Genomic DNA, 19,262 nt, shown 5'->3' on the forward strand with positions numbered 1-19,262 from the left:
TTCGATTATTTACAAATATCGAGACCAGATCTTAAAGATATAACAACCTTTTCTCGATATATTTAAATAAACGAACATTTCTTTTTCTCTCGTTCCCAAATTTTAGGTGACGAATCAATTTTTGGTTTCACTTTCGGGATACACTTTTATTTTAAAATCATTAAAAGCGGACCTCAAATCAGTTATGACTGCCCACTTCAACAATTTTAAATTAAAAGGGTATTACCCTTAGTCCGATTATGTAATAGGTCGAGTTATGCACGTGAGGGTATCATACAAGTTGTGCAGAATGATTTCAAGAAAACCTATGCCTAGATAAATACACAAATGAATAAAAATGCCATGTCAAACAAACATAAGAACTGAAATGGAATGAGCCATAAACTTTAAAGTTAAAATCATAAATTCAGCATAAATAAAGTCCTAACATATAAAACCATCACATTCCATGTACCAAATTTGAAATAAATACCTAAACATATGTAGGACTGAAATTAAATTCGTATAAAATAAAGGAACAAAATTACGAACATGAAAAATTCAGTCTAGGGATTCAAACGAAACATGCAAAAACATAAAAGCAAAATGCCTAAAATAACAAGAACTAAATGACACCACATTTGGGACTGAACTTAAATACGCATAAACTACGAAGATCAAATTAAAAATAATAAGATACTCTATTCATGGATTAAAATGAACTAAACCGAATAAATGCATGACTAACTAGGAAATAAATCCACAATTACATGCTGGACCAAAATGTAGATTTACAAAACCGCATAGCAAATGTTCAAACAAATAATAATTCAAAACAACTATGTTCAAGGACTAAAATAGAACGTGCAAACACTTGAAAACCAAATGTGCAAACGAAAGAAAATGTATACCATATCATTCAGGACTAAAATAAAATGTACATGAAAGATGAAGTCCAAATTACAAAACAAACAAGACTCGATTGGGACCAAAATGGAAATCAACGGTAGAGGTGTAGTGACCTTAAAGAAATTATCCCTAAAATTCTAATATAAAACCTACTTTAAACTAAACCTAACCCTCATTCTTCATATTTTCTTCTTCCTCACAGCCGCAATGCTCCCCTCTCCCTATCTCATCCCTTCCTCTCGTCTCACTCTCATCAAGGCGCCGCTCCTCCACTCTTCAAACTCTCAACCTTTTTCCGTTCAACCTTAACAACCTAGTACCTGGAAGCCCCAAACTGATGCTTAACACGACCAAAGGCCCTGACCTACGAGCTACGACCCCTAAGTTCTACAGCCAACGAGACTCCTCAACCAAAGGTAAATGCTTCACACTCTTCTATTTCCTTTCGTTCATATTTTTAGCCGAGTTCTATGGGTTATTCGGTATTATTATCATTTTTTTTAAAAAACAGAAAAAGATGGAATGAAATAATACAATATTCACGCTGAAATCGTTTCAAAACAAAGAGAAATAACAGAAAATAAAATGAAATAGGAAAGTAAATCGAAAACCTTAAAATGTATATCCTGCTTGGTATTGCTTCTCGAAAAATTGAAGGTCGAATCCCCTGTCCCAATCTGATTTTATGGTGTTGACGCAAATGGTTTCCGAATGATGATTTAATGCTCCTGAGATTTGCGTTTTGTATTTGCTGAAAAATGGATGTGATATGAAGAAGGAATTGCTTTGGTTCTTTGAAAAGACCAATGAATTTTGTTTCCTTCGATCTCCAAAATAAAAGTAAAATTCAATACAATGTTCTTTTTCCCGTTTTCCTATTATCTGTCCAAAGTAAAAAAAAAACAAAAAAAATGGAGATCCCCCCCACTTGTTACTCTCAGTTCCTTGCTTATATCTCCCCCCTTGTCTGGTGGTTAATTCCAATAAAAAACTTCCATTTTTCCGTTTTTCCCTTGATCATGGACCTCGTTATTCACCAACTTCACTTTTATGCTTATTAACTCCCCCATAACCGTCTTTATTTTCTAGGGGATTCTCACGTGGAATGGAAGTTACTCTGCTGGATCTTTGGACTTGAACTAGGCCTCCAACTGGTTTGGGTTGCAAGTGATTTCCCATAAACCGGATAAAACGGGTGTCTACAATTTGTTTTTCTCTCTCAATATTTTGCATTAATTTAGGGTTGGTTTAGTGCAGGATTTGTGCTTTTTAAGCTTTGGATTATTGTGTAGTACATAGATGCCAAGATGAATGATGATGATATTCTACAATATCCCAATGAGCTTCACGCAACTAAGTGTATTAGGTCAATGAGGAAATGTTTGGAAAATTCATGCAGCGTAAAGAGGATGATTATAGATTAACAATTTGAGAGTAAAAAACACTCTCAACTATTTGACATTAAACGCTCACATTTCAGATATTTTTGACGTTCGGACCTAAGACATCAAGAAATAACAATTATTTATTAACTATCGAGGTGTTTTTATATAATTAATCAGTTCTTAAATTTAGGGGTGTGTAAAATCATATTTATGGGTTGTTTGTTTACTTCAGAATGTGAATGTGATATGTTGTTTGATAATGGCTTTGAATCATTCAGAATGTACTTTTGTATTGAATCAGTCAGTACTGAATCAGTTAGAGGTGCGAAACAAACGCGTTGAATGCTGAACGGTTTAACATTCAACGCTGAATGGTTGCATTAAGAGGCAAACAAACAGTCTCTTAGTTAACTATTAGTAAACTATGTTGATTAGTTTGTAAGTTTGAGCGAAGTAAGTTTGGGTCGCTCGACTTTTAATTTTAATCATACTTATTAAGTTGCTTAATAAGAATATCGGGTTCAGTCCAAGTAATAATATTTTTTTTATTTTATTAAAATATCAAATAATAACATGATAGAAGATATCAAACTTAAACTTTCTAATTTTTTATACATGAGTAAATTCATTTTATCATATGAATAAGTTGTTTATCTTTATTCCCTCGTATTCTTTTTTTTAAAGTCATTTTTTCTATCTTTTAAGTAATATATTAAGATTAGATTTAAATTTGAAAAATAAAATTCTATTGATACCTAATTAGATTTTTTTATGTTTCAAATCGAAAAATAAATTTATCTAATTGTACAAACATGTCAAATGGTATAGTTTACATTAACATGTTCTTTTAAAAAAATAAATTGCACAAATTATTTAAGAAAAAGTAAAGCAACCAATCATGGAAGGAAAAGTGATAAAAAAAACTAGGGTGAAATATCTAACTAAAAATCCTAAATATCAATTGAGATATTTACACGTAAACTTCACTGGTTAAACACACCCATCATGAATGTTGGTGCTAGCCACTCCATGTTTCGAAACGACTGCTTGATGGTGTCGTGGTTCTGAAAGTAACGAGTCATGCCGAAGCTGGTTCGCCCATGGATAGCGAAGCATCAGCCAATGCCGGCCAGAAGCCTTTTTTGTTGTTGTTGTTGGGGGTTCTCATATTTCGACTCCTCATTGTGGAGTTCAAGCAACAGAGGAAAATGATAGAAAATGACCAACTCCCCTACTTGATTCTGATGGTGAATGATTGATGGATATGATTTTTGAATGATAAGTTAAATATCATTCGTATGTTTAGTTTAAATCAAGTTTGATTTTATTTTTGTTAATGAAAATAAATTAGTTATAGCAACTATCAACGGTTTATTTCTTTTAATTTGATCAGAGAGTTACAATCAATAGAAGAATGATAATCGATCGATGTCAAGATTATGTCTATAAAAAAATAGAATTGAGATGGTAGGAGAAGACAGGTTTCATCATTTCGAGAAAGTTTCATAGAAACCCTTCGAGTTGATCATTATTACAAAGGTAGAAGGGAGATAGTAGGAGAAGATAAATTTTCTCATACTTTTAACACACTGAACTAAATTTAACCGTTGTTTCCAAATAATAAAATGTGATTATTCTTATTTGGAGTTGAGTACATCCATCCATATTGAGAGGTTAATTGTATATGATCAATTGATAGTGAATTTAATTCTGATAAATTACACATGCTTATTTTAAATCATGTCAAGTTGTCGCGATTTATTGAATGATATTAAATACTTGAAGTCCTTCTTTTAGGTATGTTATTTCGAGATTTTGACTATATAAATATTTTTTAAAATTTCGAGGCACTAAACATGCGAAATATCTTTGGTGGAGGTTCAATATTTTTAAATAAAATATTATTAATAAAATTAAGAAATAATAAGTGAACCGAAAAGCAGAGGATGCAGTACGTTGTTTTCTGCAAAGATCTATCCCGTACATGAACAGAAGAAAGAATTGTTGGCATGCTACCCCATTGATTATAAAGGGGCCTTTAATAATGATGAAGATTTTCATGCACACCATGTGTTCGGGAAAAAGACCTGCATGAGGTTGGAGAGACATTGCCACAAAAAAGGATGATATTTACTCTTGTTTTTGTGGTTTAGGGTTCGTCAAGATATTTTCATTTGTGGGTTCATTGGGAGATTGGTCGAACACGTTTGGGTTGGGTTCTAAGTGATTGATTCAAACAATTAGGTTCTGAAAGTTGGAACTTTGTGATTACCACACGGGTGGATTTTCTTTCAAGATTACGACGTCAAATCTAAAGAATTATTAATTAGGTAACTATAGGAAATATCTATTTAAAAATAATTTTTAATTATTTGATATTTAAGTCACAAATCTTTAATATTTTTTCTACTTAAATTTAAAATCGTAAAAATAATAATAATTTTTTACCACATAAATTATTTAGTTCGTATAAAAAACTTAGTAAATTACACGGGAGACCATAAAACTATAGTCAAAAATCATTTGACCACCGAAGTTTCAATTGAATCAATCAGATCACCCAACTATTTAAATTTTTCAATCAAGCCACCGACTGTTAATTTTTAACGGAGGTGGTGACGTGACCGTTAAAATATTTTGGTATATTTCACAATTGATCCCTAAAACTTATATGTTCTTTCAATTTAATCTTAATTTTAATAAATTAAAATAAATTTAACCATCAAATCAAAAGGTACCACGTGTCATTGATGACATCTGTCATGACACGTGTCTTTATTCGATTAGATGACTAAATTTATTTTAATTTATTTTTAATTTAATAGATTTATTTTCTACCAATCAGAGGGTGACGACACGTGTCACCCTCTGGTTGAAAGAAAATAAATCTGCACAAAAGGTAGGTGAGAGGAATTAAACACAAGTTGCTTGGCTGGAATATTAGAAATTAAACCATTGAGCTAAGGCAACCATTTAATATACTTTGAACAAACAAATAATATATATATATATTGTACCATAATATAGAAATGTTTTACTCAAAATTAAAGAATATATTTTATATATCTTAAATTTTAAAATTATCTTTTGTTTTTTTAACTTATTAAATATATTTTATTTTTTTCTTAACTTATTAAATATATTTATTATTATTTAAATGTAAAAATATATATTTTATCTTTATCATCACTTAAAAAATATATTTTTTAAAATATGTTAACTTAAAATATATTTAAATATTTTATTCTTATCTTCACTTAAAAATATATTTTATTTTATTTTAAATTAAAAATATATTTTATTTTTATTTTAAATTAAAAATATATTTTATCATTATCTAAAATTTTAAAAATATCTTAACTTAAAAATGTATTTTAATTTAAAAATAAAATATAATTTAAGTTAAGATATTTAAAAAAAAAAGATATTTTAAAAGTTAAGATAATGATAATAAATATATTTTTATATTAAATTAATAATAAAATATTTAAATATATTTTATGTTAAGGTATTTTGTCAAATAAATTTTAACTGATGATAAATATAAAATATATATTTTAAGTTAAAATATTTTAAATATATATTTTTAAGTGATGATAAAGTTAAAACATATATTTTTACTTTAAAATAAAAATAAATATATTTAATAAGTTAAGAAAAAAAATAAAATATATTTAATAAGTTAAAACAAAAAATAAAAGATAATTTTAAAATTTAAGATATATAAAATATTATTTAATTTTGAGTAAAGCATTTATATATTAAAGTACAATATATATTATCTGTTGTCCAAAGCATATCAAATGGTTGTCTTAGCTTAATGGTTTGATTTCTAATATTCCAGCTAAGAAACCTGGGTTTAATTTCTCTCACCCACTTTTTGTGCGAATTTATTTTCTTTCAACTAGAGGATGATCTAATTGGTGGAAAATAAATCTATTAAATTAAAAATAAATTAAAATAAATTTAGTTCATTCAATTGAATAAAGACACGTGTCATGATAGGTGTCACTAATGACACGTGGAACCTCATGATTCGATGGTTAAATTTATTTTAATTTATTAAAATTATGATCAAATTGAAAGAATATATAAGTTATAGGGATCGATTGTGAATTATACTAAAATATTTTAACGGCCACGTCACCACTTCCGTTAAAAATTAACGGCTGATGACTTAATTGAAACATTTAAATAGTTAAATGTTTGATTGATTCAATTGAAACTTCAATAGTCAAATTGATTTTTGACCATAGTTTAGTGGCCTCCCAATTTAATTTACCCAAAAAAAATTGCGACAATGGCTATTACGGCCACTCTACTGCGGTGTGCCCTTGCTTTTGTAGATATTTTCTCCTGTCCAGTTTTGGACTGTTTGTGTTTAGGTGGGCTCTTTCGTGTATGTTGTTCGACTTTTGCAGATATTTTGATGATGTGATATACTTATACTATTAAAAATTAAACTTAAATAAATAAAAATAAAATATTTTTTAATTTAAAATATTTAAATATTTGAAAATGTGGTTTTTAACGGCGTGCATGTATAAATTTTGTATTTAATCACTTAACAAGAATATATTTAAATATTTAAAAGATACATATATAAATAATATGAGATTTGATCGAAATTAATTGATTTTATACTGTTAAAGATATATCTTAAATCTAATCAAACACATATCAATATTACGAATAAAGATAAATTAACATGAATCTAATCAACTTCAAGACATGTATTTGATAAATTAAAATTAACAAATTTAGTCATAAGATTATCAAATATCGCATTCTTTTTATACAAACTTTTTAGGTGTTTAAATTTAAATATGTATTTATTGAGTGATTCATGATAAAATTTATGATATATGTCATCGCTATCATCTGTTGATTTATACTCGTATAAATACACATTTTTAGTAACACATATTTTACGCGACACATTTTTGTAAAAAGGTTATATTTTTTAAATAAAATGTTAAGATAACATATGTTCAAATGATCTTTTTCTTTAAATTTGTTTTATTAAAAACTCACTAATATTATGAAAGAAAAGATAGAAAGCTATTTGTGTAAGAAAATACACATTCTTTGAGTGCTATGAAGGTCAAATATGAACGTTTAATGTTAAATAATTTAGAGTTATCTTTAAGTATATATTATTTTGTATTTATCTTTAGGGGTGTTCGAAATATTCTGTAATAGTTAACCGGTGTAATCATTAGATTTTACATATTAATTAATCGAACCGTTAAAATTAAACGGTTTCAATTAATCGAATCGCTAAAAATATCGGCTAATGGTTATAGTTTTCGTTAAGAATTTTAATAAATGGTTAACCATCAGTCAACTATTAATACATTACGATTAATTATATTTTTAAAATATAATGAAATTAGAAATACAATCAAAATGGTTCTTTCTTGTTAGTTATCATATTTATTTTATATTAGAACACATTAAATCAAACATAGATAAAAGAAATATATGATTTAAACTTGATTTTAGTAAATATGTTCATTAGCAAATAAATGAATATAAATCATAATATATAAATTTTCTATAATAATTAAAGGTTTAATTATCAAATAAGTGCCTAAACTATACCACTTGTCACAAATAGTTGTCCAAACTTTATTTTGAATCATCCAGGTACCTAATGTTATAAACTTTATCATTTTAGGTGCTCGGACTATAACAACTGCTAAAATTTTTTGTTAAGTGACACATGTCACGTGCTGGTAATTTTTGAATTTTTTTTAATAAAAAGAATTATTATATTTATTGAAAAAAACTAATTTTTCTAAAACTCCAAACCCCTAAAATCCAACCTTAAACTTACTTTATCCTTTGCTGACCACTGCCACCGCCTTGCCATCCCCTTGTCAATCTTCTTCGTTTGTGCCATCGTGGTTTTCGTCGGAGTCATCAGGTTTTCTCGATTGGGGATTTGTTGGGTTGCCTCAATTGAGGGTTTGTCGAGTTTGATTCATCAATTAAGGGATTGTTGGTTGACTGAGTTATCGACTGACTGGGTCGTCGGTAGAGGTTTGGATGGCCAAAGTTTCGACCGACAAAAATAACATCAAAGGGCGACGATCAATGTGGTAAAGGGATTGGAATTAGGTTTTTTTAAAGTTTTGAGTTTTTTTTTTCTTTTTGTTAATATTTCTGACAAATTTTGGGCCTTTATAAACACATTTTTAATTTTTTTTATTTCAAAATTATCCAAACTCAATACGGATCACTTAACGGCAGAATTTATGATCCAAACACCTAACAGGTAACGTTTGTAATGTTAGACACCTGGATGATTAAAAAAATAGTTTGGACACCTATTTAGAACAAGTGATATAGTTTGGACACTTATTTTATAATTAAGCCAAAATAAAATACATCTATAAATAAGTAAGATTATATATATATATATATATATATATATATGTGTTTTTTTAAATTGTATGAAAATTTGAAGCTTTCTTGTAGTTTTGTCTTTATAAAAAAATTTGTTATAGGTTAACTTAGGTTATCCTATAATTGAACCGCTAATGACAGTCAACCGTTAGCGTTTAATCATTTTTTAATTATTAAGTTACGATTAATAAATTTTCTAACTATTATAACAGTTAACAGACTGTTTAGAATAAACAATACGATTAACCAACCATAAACACCTCTAATGCTTTACTTATCTAAATTAATTATTAAAAAAAGAAAATGCACATTCTTAAATTATGTTTAATTTAAAACTTTAAATCGTAAAATATTTTTAGTAACTAATATCGTTTTAGTTTATATTTTTCATCCAATAATTAATTTAAATATTAATTATCAATTTAAATTGAACGTGTTTATTAAAAAAATTAACGTGACATAAAGAATTATAAATTTAATTTAATTAATATATTTTAAATATATATGGTATTATATTTAAATTAATATTTAACGTTAAAATAATTCTAAAAGAACGTTTAAATAAATAATAAACTGTTTTTGTCAAAAAATATATATATAATAAACTAAAAAAAATCACGACATTTTGTCGCATATATTCACAAGAATAAGAAATCGTTAAAAAGTGATTGCAAGAGCATTGAATTGAAGTATAAATATCTCTTCAACTATCTTCCTCTTAAGTCCCAACTAATCATCAAAAAGGGCATACTCACCGAACTATCTCCTCGGTAATACCCCTCTCTGCAAATCTCAACTGCCGTCCTCCGCCCATGTACTCCGCCATCCCAACACCCACGCTGGACTCCGAGTACCCCGCCCTCCTCCAATCCATCACTTCCCGCGGAGGCTACGCTTTTACCCGCATGGCCACATTAGCCGCAGCCGGTGACCAGCGCGCTGCCGAGGTGGCGTGTGAGATGGCCTGGGAGCAGCTTCACTCTGGCCCTTGGCACTCTGTTCTCCCTGTCTGGCGTGACGCTTACTCCATGGCGTGCCTCCATGTGGCCAAGTTCCATTTCTCGAACGGCGAGTTCAGAGACGCTCTTAGGTCTTTGGACTTGGGGATCATAATGGGCGGTCCTTTGCTTAGGAAGGATTTGGACTCCGCAATCGAAGTCGTTTTGGCCGCCAAGTCCAGGCAGTATCATAACGGAGTAGCTGATGATAATAATGGCCGCCCAAATGCAGGGTCTCGATTGCTGGTTCCTCCACGGGAATTCGATAAGTCCGAGGTAAGGTTCGTTTTCTACTGTAAAAGGGGAAAAATTCTTGCTTGTTCTTATGAAATTGGAGTTTTTTAAAGTCCGGTGATATTTCTAGTTAGAAAATTGCATTCAATATATTCACATTCCTTCAATTGAAAATCCAATTGTTATAATATTATTTTGACAAATCATGAATTAATACTAGTGTTTATGATAGTTTAACATAGTAACAATGCTAATTGTTTATGCTAATATATTTTCCTTTTGCATGATAGAATTTTACTCAAATGTATGTTACATTTTCTTTTTAATTGAATAAGATTATGAATTTTACTATTTGCTTTTGCTTTTCATCAACTTCAGAACAAATAAAATTTCACTAGAAAACGCAAAAACCAAATGAAGATCTAATGCCTTTTCCCTCTTCTGGGAATTGATTATAGTGTGAGTGTTCAATCCCCTTGTGGATGTTGTAGAACATATTGCTTCATTATTGTTGGAAGAAAAAGAAAATGCTCAAATGTGGTATCGCTTTTGAGTTTCTTATGCTTATTCATTTGAGTTTAGAGGCCATCCGGTTCGTTGTACTTGTACTACTATTTATAAAATCTTTTTTTCCTTGAGTTTATATTGATGATTTGATTCCTGCTTCATTTATGTTTATTTCTTCAATGAGCTAAAACATTGAGGGTATTATCAATAGGAATTTTCCTTCTGATCTTTGTGGTTAATTTGGATTTGATGCTGACAGTTACAAATCTCTAGATTTTCTTCTGTAACTCATTATTAAACTAATTCTATTTGTTAAACTACTTGACGAGTCCCTGCACTATCGGCTGAAACATTTAATTTTGAAGCAAAGAGGTAAAATTTTAAATGGCGGTAACCTTGAATGTTAAAGAAATGCTAACTTGTGTTTAAATTTTAAAATGCAATGGGAAAAAAGTAAAAACTAAAATTCAGCATTTTGTAACATATGACCTCGTTATGTGCTTCAAAATAAATGTAGAATGACTAAATTGCTAGCTTTTATGTAGAGAGACTGTTTGCTCCAAAACCTATGGTATAGGAATTCATCAGGTAGCTTTACTGATTCTATTATATACTGCAGTCTATTTCTTATTTTTATTTTGTAAAAACTTAAGCATAACTATGATATACAGACACATGTTCACAAGGCAAAGGGCGGAGAGAATCTTTGTAAGACACACTCACACCCGAGAATTCCAAAAGGGTATTCAACTTTTGGAAGTTATAGTTGTCTATTCTTTTAATTTCTAGTATTTATGCATCAAAGTGAAAACAGGGCAACTTGCCCCTTTGTCATTTCTTTAGTTATATATATTCATTGCATACATTACGTCATGTTGTCATGTTGCTAGCTCCTTTTCTTTGTGATTTATTATTTTATGAAGAGGATGGTTGGTATATTTCTGGTAAAGAGAAGCTGGTGTGGTAGTATGATATCTGAATTTAATCACTGATGCTGTTTCCTTTTGATCCTATAGGTACTACAAATTTTGCCAGTAAGGTCGCTTTCTTCCAAGATTGTGGCGAAGAGGTCCGCCCTATCTCTGGAGGCATTTCTATGCGAGTATTTCCTCTCGGGTTCTCCAGTTATAATTACTGATTGCATGGTGCACTGGCCAGCCACGACAAGGTGGAATGATATGGATTACTTAAGAGGGGTTGGTGGTGATCGTACTGTTCCGGTTCAGGTGATTAATCTTCCTTTTCTTTCTTTTTTTGAAAAATCAGTAGAAATCAAATTTGTAACATATGCTCTGTTATATTTTGTTTTCTTGAAATATGCTTTGCTACATATATAGTTTTCTAAAATAGTCCTTTATTTGATTTTTTTCTACATAATTTTTTTATAAGAATTGGAGGTCTCGTTAAAAAACCCCTTCATGCTTCTCGGCTTACTTTGGAGTAGTCCGAGAAGTAGCGGAAGGAGGAAAAGAGTACCTCAGATTTTATTTCAAGATTAAATCAATTACATCAGTACCAAGGTAGATGAAGAACAAAAAACCAACAACCTAAAAACAACAAAATCCTTTCTTAATCTCAAAACACAGAGAGTGGTCCCAGACAGCTCCATCCTCCCCCTTTCTGTTCCTCCTACCCAATCCCCTGCTTCACTAATTCATCTGCTTTAACATTCACACTCCTACCCAAAACCCGTTCTTTTACTATTGCTTCAATGCTTCTAACCAGATTCAAGAAGGATCCAGGACACTTTAAAGGGATTCGTCCACAGCATGATTCATGTACTAAACAATATTGAGTCACTTAACTGAGAATGTCTCTGTTACTGATCTTAATCAGTTGCTCCTAGCAATTAAGCTAATCTTGATAATCTAGTGTGGTTTGCAGCTCATCTTTTGTATTATACATCTTGATAGTTTTAGTTTGATTTTCAAGACAATCTGTGTCATAATATGCCCAATGAGCTACTGATAGGTTAAAGGTCCTTACGCTTTTGTTTCTTTTTGGCCTTGTAATGAATTTACTTCATCTTTAGGCACCTGCCAAGAGTCGCATAGCTGAGAGTTATTACTGATCGTAAGGTTACTGAATGATTGATCTCCGAGTGTATCCCAACTGATTATTATCCTAGGTAGGGCTGTAAATGAGACGAGACAGATCGCGAGCTACTCGAGATCGACTCGATCAAGGCTCGATAAATACTCGAATCGAATGGACTCGACTCGAGCTCGAGCTCGACTCGAGTTCTTAACGAGCCTAAATGAGCTACTCGATATTCGACTCGAAAAGCTCGTGAGCAGCTCGATAAATGTTATATTATAATTTTAGATTTTTTAAAATTACATTATTAAAAATATATTAAAAATACACTATTGATAATTATAAAATTTTAAAAATATATTAAAAATTCTATAATACAACTACCTCAAATTTTAATTAATGTCCTTGTAATGAACCCTAAGCCACAAATCTTAAACTATAAACCCTAAATCCTAAATTACACTTAGTACTTACCTCATAATTTGATACCAAGTCGATTAATTAATGTCTTTGCAATAAACCCTAAACTCTAAATCTTAAACCTTAAATTACAAACCCTAAAACCTTAATATGACTATGTGATAGGGGTTAAGTTATGCACATGAAGGTAACATACAAATTATGCAAAATGATGTTATGTGACTCCTAAATAAATCAATCGCATACTTATACATAAACATATCAACATGCAAAATAAATGTACACAACTAATTAAAGAAAACAATCCTAAACAGAGACTAAATTAAGAGAAATCTAAATGTGAGGACTAATTTAAGCTAAATATACTAACTTTAGAATGATGATTAAATTCACGTAAATGTAAAATTAAACTTACAAAATTGGAATTAAACCAATAACTTAAATACAAAATGTGCATAAACTATAGGGTCTTATATGCAATTGATCCTATTCGGTTTAAGCTAAAATAATATGGAAAATAACATAAATGACACCTGAACATTTAAAACAAATAAGATCAATTCTTTGCATCTTATCCGCAAATTTAGACAAGTTTACCTGGAATTTTTAATATTCAAGGCTGAAGCTACAGCTGGTACAAACTACACTAACCTGTTTGAGTTGGAACAACAAAACAGGATTTTGCTCAAAGAAGATTGGATCTAATGCATTAATTTCCTCCACAACCTCAACAGCCATTCCTCTGCTAGCTAGCTCCTTCATCCGGAGAACAATTTCATATTTTTCTCTTCCACGTTGGTATTTCCACTCCCTTCATAATAAAAACTATTCTATTATAGTAATTTGTAATGCAACTGTTATAAAACTATTCTATTATCAATCAATTATAGTAAAACACAAAAAAATTCCAAAATGTTGTTTTGCTCGACTGTCGTTGGTTTGCCATTATTGGTCCCTCTCATGGTTTTAACAGGAGAAGTATTCAAAGCATGGAATTCATGTTCAGAGGTAAAATAAATAAATAAATTGTAAGACTTTTCACTTTGGGGTAATAATAATTACTCTGTAAAATCTGGGTTTTCATCTTCTTTCTTGCTTGAGCATCATTTATATGTGTATGGCGTGTTGGTCTTTGAAGCCATTGCCACATTCATTGGTCAAGTTTCAGTCCTTTCCTTGATTGCCATTTTTGGTGCAGCCACTACAACAATGGTACATTTTCTCTTATCCATTACTGGTTTGTGGTCATACAATTCTGATACATAGACATACACATATATATGGTGGAAAATAAACGCAGCACATGATGAACTTTAATGCACAGGTGACAACTGCAAGAAAGGCAGTGACTTTATTACTGTCATACATGATATTTACCAAGCCATTGTCCGAGCAGCATGGGACTGGACTTCTACTTATAGCTATGGGGATCACCTTGAAACTCCTGCCATTTGATATCAAACCAGTTTACAAAAGAGTCTCGACCTCATCATCTTCATCTGCAAATGGAAAACCTGGAAACTCTTTTACTGGTGAAATTGAAGAGGAGAAAAACCCCATGTTCTAAACTTTAAGTCGGAAATGCACATCGAACCATCCTGCAAATCCACAGAAGCGAGTGCCCTATCATTCTAATGGCTTCAAGTCTCCTGTTTTAAAAGCTTTGTAAATGTGTGATATGTGGCCTTATATCCCACATCTTTAAGATAGAAGCAAGTGCTCCACAAGTGATCCTATAAATTAAAGCTCAAACTCAATGGTTAATTTGCTGAGCCACGTGGTGAGCACTTGAGCTTGAATCGAGCTCGAGTTTGGTTGAGTTCTTGAATTTTTTTTGAGTTCGAGCCATTTCGAGTTCGAGTCGAGTTTCAATATTATCTTTCGAGTTCGAGTCGAGTTTGAAAATTTTAGGCTCGCGAGTTTTCGAGTCGAGTCGAGCTTACATTTAAAGTTTTCGAGTTCAAGTCGAGCTGACAATACTCGAGCTCGATTCGGCTCGTGTACACCCCTAATCCTAGGTGGATGGAGCCATTATTGCTATTATTCCCAACTTTTTCCTAGCCTAACCTTTCCTTACTGTGAGTTACCATATGGCTTTTCTTAGGTTGTTTTTCTTATCATGTGATCATGTGTAGTTCTCAAGCAATTTTGTGGGAAAAGAATATGAGAAATGGAATTCTTTGCCAGGTCATAAGATTATTCTTAATTATCGTAATGGACAAAAAGCTTCACATCTTTCCTTTCATGTATAAATCTTTCACAGAAGGACCATTGTAGTTGGGTCTATAGGTTCTTATCATTTAAAAGCATTTGGAAGTTTCAAAACAATAAGGAATTGATGTATTAGAAACTTTTTCTGTAGAAAATGATTGGTAACTACCTTAAAAAAAGAAATAGTTAATTGAAGGAACCTGAGGATTGGATTAGATGGTTTCGCCATCCAATATTGGATTTGGGAGCCAAAAAAAATGAAGTCTTGAGAATTGTAAAACTGTTTTTTAACTTCACTACCTAGTTATTGTCACTAAAAATTCGAGTTTGTATTATTGAAAACTATAGTTCCATTTCTCTTTTCATTTATTTTTGGCAATACTAATTGCGGTGAAGACATTTCTTCATATTTTAACAGAAAACTGGTAAAGTTTGGAATGCTTTTCAGGTTGGAAAAATTACTTATGTTCAGATTGGAAGCAAGAGCTTATTACATTTTCCGAGTTTCTTGAGAGGGTTCAATCGAATGGCTGTAGAAGTAAGGTCCCCACGTATCTTGCACAGCACCAATTGTTTGATCAGGTACTAATATCCTCTTTCTTATATTTTATTCTTTGGAAGATCTAATTTCACTTTGTTGTACAGAAGTCCTGTTAATGTTATTTGTTACAATGGCAGATAAATGATTTACGGAAGGACATTTCTATTCCTGAGTATTGTTTTGCTGGTGGTGGGGAGCTGATATCTCTGAATGCATGGTTTGGTCCAGCTGGGACAGTGACACCTTTGCACCATGATCCACACCATAATATACTTGCTCAGGTATCGGCATGAACTGATTATTCCTAACAAATGGTAAGGTGAATTGTGGTTCCATGAAACTGCTTTAATATGTCTTGAGATTGGGGGAGACCTATGAATCTACAAATTTGAGATGTTGAGTTTGTTTTCTGTTTTGGAGCTTAGATCATAATAGATGCAGTAGCTTGTCTCATCTTTCCTATACACCCATGTCTATAGTAGGCATTAAATTGGGAAATGCCTAGAACTGATTTATATTTGTAAATGACTAATTACCATCCTACCGGATGAATCACGAAAAATTTCGTATTCTTTTAGTTAATCATGATTAGCAGCAACTCAAGGATTCCTTAAAATGAGTTGTATTAAAGAGATGACTCAATCATGGAAATCATCTTAATCAGGGAAGTAGTCGTAATCAACATTGTTACAAATTGCTATTATGCTTTAGTTGTGTGCAAAATTGGATGTCCAGACTGCTAATTAAAAGATGTGGTTTGATTTTTGGGTCCTAACTCCTAAGGGGCCTTCAATCTATCATCTCCATTAGGAAAAGGGTAATAGTGTGTGTTAAGTTGGCATGTAGCATTTCTTGAGTTGCGATGTTCAAGAGCACCCATAATTCATTGGTGATCATTGGCTTATGCTTCTCTTCATGAGTATTGACTCGAATAGCTATACTGATTCACCTTTCTACATGCTCGACTCTCACAGACTTCCTTTTTCATAACAAGTAATTGAAACTGTTTTCTGGCATTTTTCATTGCCCTTGTTCTGCATTTCCTATACATTGGTTGGTGGATGATCTACTTTAGTCCTATCTGTTTTGGATTTAATCTCGTTCGATACTCTGCTCCTTATTTTTAGGTTGTTGGTAAAAAGTATGTGAGACTCTATTCTGCTTCATGTTCCGAGGAGCTTTACCCATACAGCGAAACTATGCTCCACAATTCCAGCCAGGTACCTGCTTAACCATTATGAAAATGTTAAAGCTGTAACATCCAAGGCCTCTTCTTTGGACAAAAGAAGGCAGTGAACTATTGGATTTCATCTAGAGCTCTCTGTAGGCCTTCTGTTTATGGAACTTCTTTGCTTGCTTCTGCCCGTCTGTTTTTTCCTGATTCTGTGAAAAGCTTTAGTGATGAGCACTGACAAAAGACGTATCAAATTCAGGTTGATCTCGACAACATAGATGTGGTGGAGTTCCCGAAGGTGCGTGGCTTAGAATTCATAGACTGCATCCTAGAGGAAGGCGAAATGCTTTATATCCCACCTAAATGGTGGCATTATGTTCGATCAATAACGATGAGTTTTTCAGTCAGCTTCTGGTGGAGTAGTGATTCAGGGAGCTCAATGGTGGGTTAATATGTAGTAGTGTATCTTGTAAAATGTTGTTGGAATAGAGAAGAGGAAGTTAAATAATGTGTAATATAAAAACCTTAGCCGGTAAAATTCAAGCAGAGCCAGCCTGAAAGAACATTATGATAGTGTATATGGAGAATTTTTTAGTGCATTTTTAACTCGGTCTAGTTGACTGATGTAGCACGGAATTAAATAGAGCAACGAAAGCTATGGGATGAATGATTTTGCTTTTTTAATATGTTTCGATGAGTCAAATATGCTTACAAGTATTAACTGTTATAAACTATAAAACGATGTTATTCGTATTATTAATTTGAGCAAAAAAGAAAAAATTCCTTCAATTGGTTGAAATAAGCTATCAGAACAAATGTGAGAGAAAAGTTTGAACTTTACATAAATAAGCTATCTTTGGTTGAAAAAGGGCGCCGAGACAATGTACAGTTTACTTAGAGATGGGTATGGGACTCGAATCCGACGGGTTTCAATTCGATTAGGTTAGATTTTTTTTTAAAAAAAAGTTTGGGGTCAAGTTAGGTCGGGTTTTTTTTAAAGGTGATATTTGAGTCGGATTTAGATTTAAGATGAAAAATATCCGATCCAACCTAAGAAAAAATATAATTTTAACTTATATATTCATAAATAATTATAATAATATCTCTCTATATATTATTTTTTCAATTAAGTCACTACTTTTATTGAATAAAAATAACATTTTATTATTATTTCAAGTAAGGTCAGGTTTGAATTCTCTCAAAAAATTGAGTCAAGTTTAGGTATATATTTTTAAGATCAGGTCAGCTATGTTTATCATCATCCTTAGTTCAAGTTAAATACAGAATCATAGGGCACCAAATCCCTAGATGGCACATAACTACCAAATCAGCAACTACAAGAGCACAACAAAGCAATTTGATGCATACATGGCTTTCCATCAATGTGAAATATTGCAGTATTATGAATTTGTTTTATACTGTCAAAATGAATCCAGAATTCTTCTATCAAATTGATTGGATAAATGAGTCTCAAATTCAGAAATGAAATCGAAACAAAGGCATTCAATGAATAACAACAAAACAAATACTCTGATTAGATTCCCCAAGTACATATTTCATCATTCATTCATTTTTTTTAGCAAAACACTGAAATCAGATATTTAACAGAAATAGATAATAAGACACAGATACAGGATTAAGCTCTCTCTCCCCTGATCCTCCTAGCAAGCTGAATATCCTTAGGCATAATTGTAACCCTTTTCGCGTGAATAGCGCAGAGATTGGTGTCTTCGAAGAGTCCAACAAGATAAGCTTCAGCAGCCTCTTGGAGAGCGGCAACGGCGCTGCTTTGGAACCTCAGATCCGTCTTGAAATCTTGAGCGATTTCCCTCACCAGCCTTTGAAACGGAAGCTTCCGGATCAGCAGCTCCGTGCTCTTCTGGTACTTCCTGATTTCTCTCAACGCCACCGTTCCAGGCCTAAAGCGGTGAGGCTTTTTCACTCCTCCTGTGGCTGGAGCCGACTTCCTAGCGGCTTTCGTCGCCAGCTGCTTACGCGGCGCCTTGCCTCCCGTTGACTTCCTGGCTGTTTGCTTGGTACGCGCCATTGATTAATCCGGATTGATGGATTAGAAAACGTAGGAACTTTTCAGGGAATAAGTAAAACGTAAACTGATGATTCGATCGACAGCGAGTGGTGCGATTTAGGGATGGGATCGGGGAGTTGTTTATATTGAGAAATTTTGCGAGAACGAAAGAGAGGGAGCGCGCACGCGGGAACTTCGAAAATTTTGAATTACTAAATATGGACAGTCCGATTAGATTATTACAACTATAAATCGACGGTTTCAAAGGTTGTCACTGTTAACGATCCGTGTGCAATGCGGATGGCCAATAAGATGCGTTTATGAGTGTCGCATGGATTTTGCCAATGAGTTCCACACCATATATTTGTCACATTTCATGTTTTTACTTATTTTTAGGGTAAACTACATAAATGACCACACAACTACAGTC

The 19,262-nt window shown here is 31.9% G+C and overlaps 2 protein-coding genes across 2 annotated transcripts; one reads left to right on the forward strand and one right to left on the reverse strand.

Moving 5' to 3' along the window:
* The first annotated feature begins 9,496 nt into the window (after positions 1-9,496).
* LOC120189381 (lysine-specific demethylase JMJ30-like) lies at positions 9,497-17,371 on the forward strand. The gene is made up of 6 exons (XM_039192703.1): positions 9,497-9,958; positions 11,440-11,651; positions 15,541-15,673; positions 15,770-15,913; positions 16,760-16,852; positions 17,066-17,371. The coding sequence occupies exons 1-6, from the start codon at positions 9,497-9,499 to the stop codon at positions 17,255-17,257; spliced, it is 1,236 nt and encodes a 411-aa protein (XP_039048634.1). The 3' UTR covers positions 17,258-17,371.
* On the reverse strand, positions 10,332-18,951 carry LOC120202863 (histone H3.2). Its single transcript, XM_039203215.1, has 2 exons — positions 18,439-18,951; positions 10,332-10,345 (listed from the first exon to the last, which is right to left on the reverse strand). The coding sequence occupies exon 1, from the start codon at positions 18,851-18,853 to the stop codon at positions 18,443-18,445; it is 411 nt and encodes a 136-aa protein (XP_039059146.1). The 5' UTR covers positions 18,854-18,951; the 3' UTR covers positions 10,332-10,345; positions 18,439-18,442.
* Positions 18,952-19,262: the final 311 nt, after the last annotated feature.

Source organism: Hibiscus syriacus, unplaced genomic scaffold, assembly GCF_006381635.1.
Source record: "Hibiscus syriacus cultivar Baekdansim isolate YM2019G1 unplaced genomic scaffold, ASM638163v2 tig00000340_pilon, whole genome shotgun sequence".
NCBI lineage: Eukaryota > Viridiplantae > Streptophyta > Magnoliopsida > Malvales > Malvaceae > Hibiscus > Hibiscus syriacus.

Coding starts and splice junctions, on each gene's coding strand:
- LOC120189381 (XM_039192703.1), top strand. CDS start 9,497: ATGTACTCCGCCATCCCAACACCCACGCTGGACTCCGAGTACCCCGCC. Junction 15,914..16,759: donor ACCATAATATACTTGCTCAG/GTATCGGCATGA, acceptor CCTTATTTTTAG/GTTGTTGGTAAAAAGTATGT. Junction 16,853..17,065: donor TGCTCCACAATTCCAGCCAG/GTACCTGCTTAA, acceptor TATCAAATTCAG/GTTGATCTCGACAACATAGA.
- LOC120202863 (XM_039203215.1), bottom strand. CDS start 18,853: ATGGCGCGTACCAAGCAAACAGCCAGGAAGTCAACGGGAGGCAAGGCG.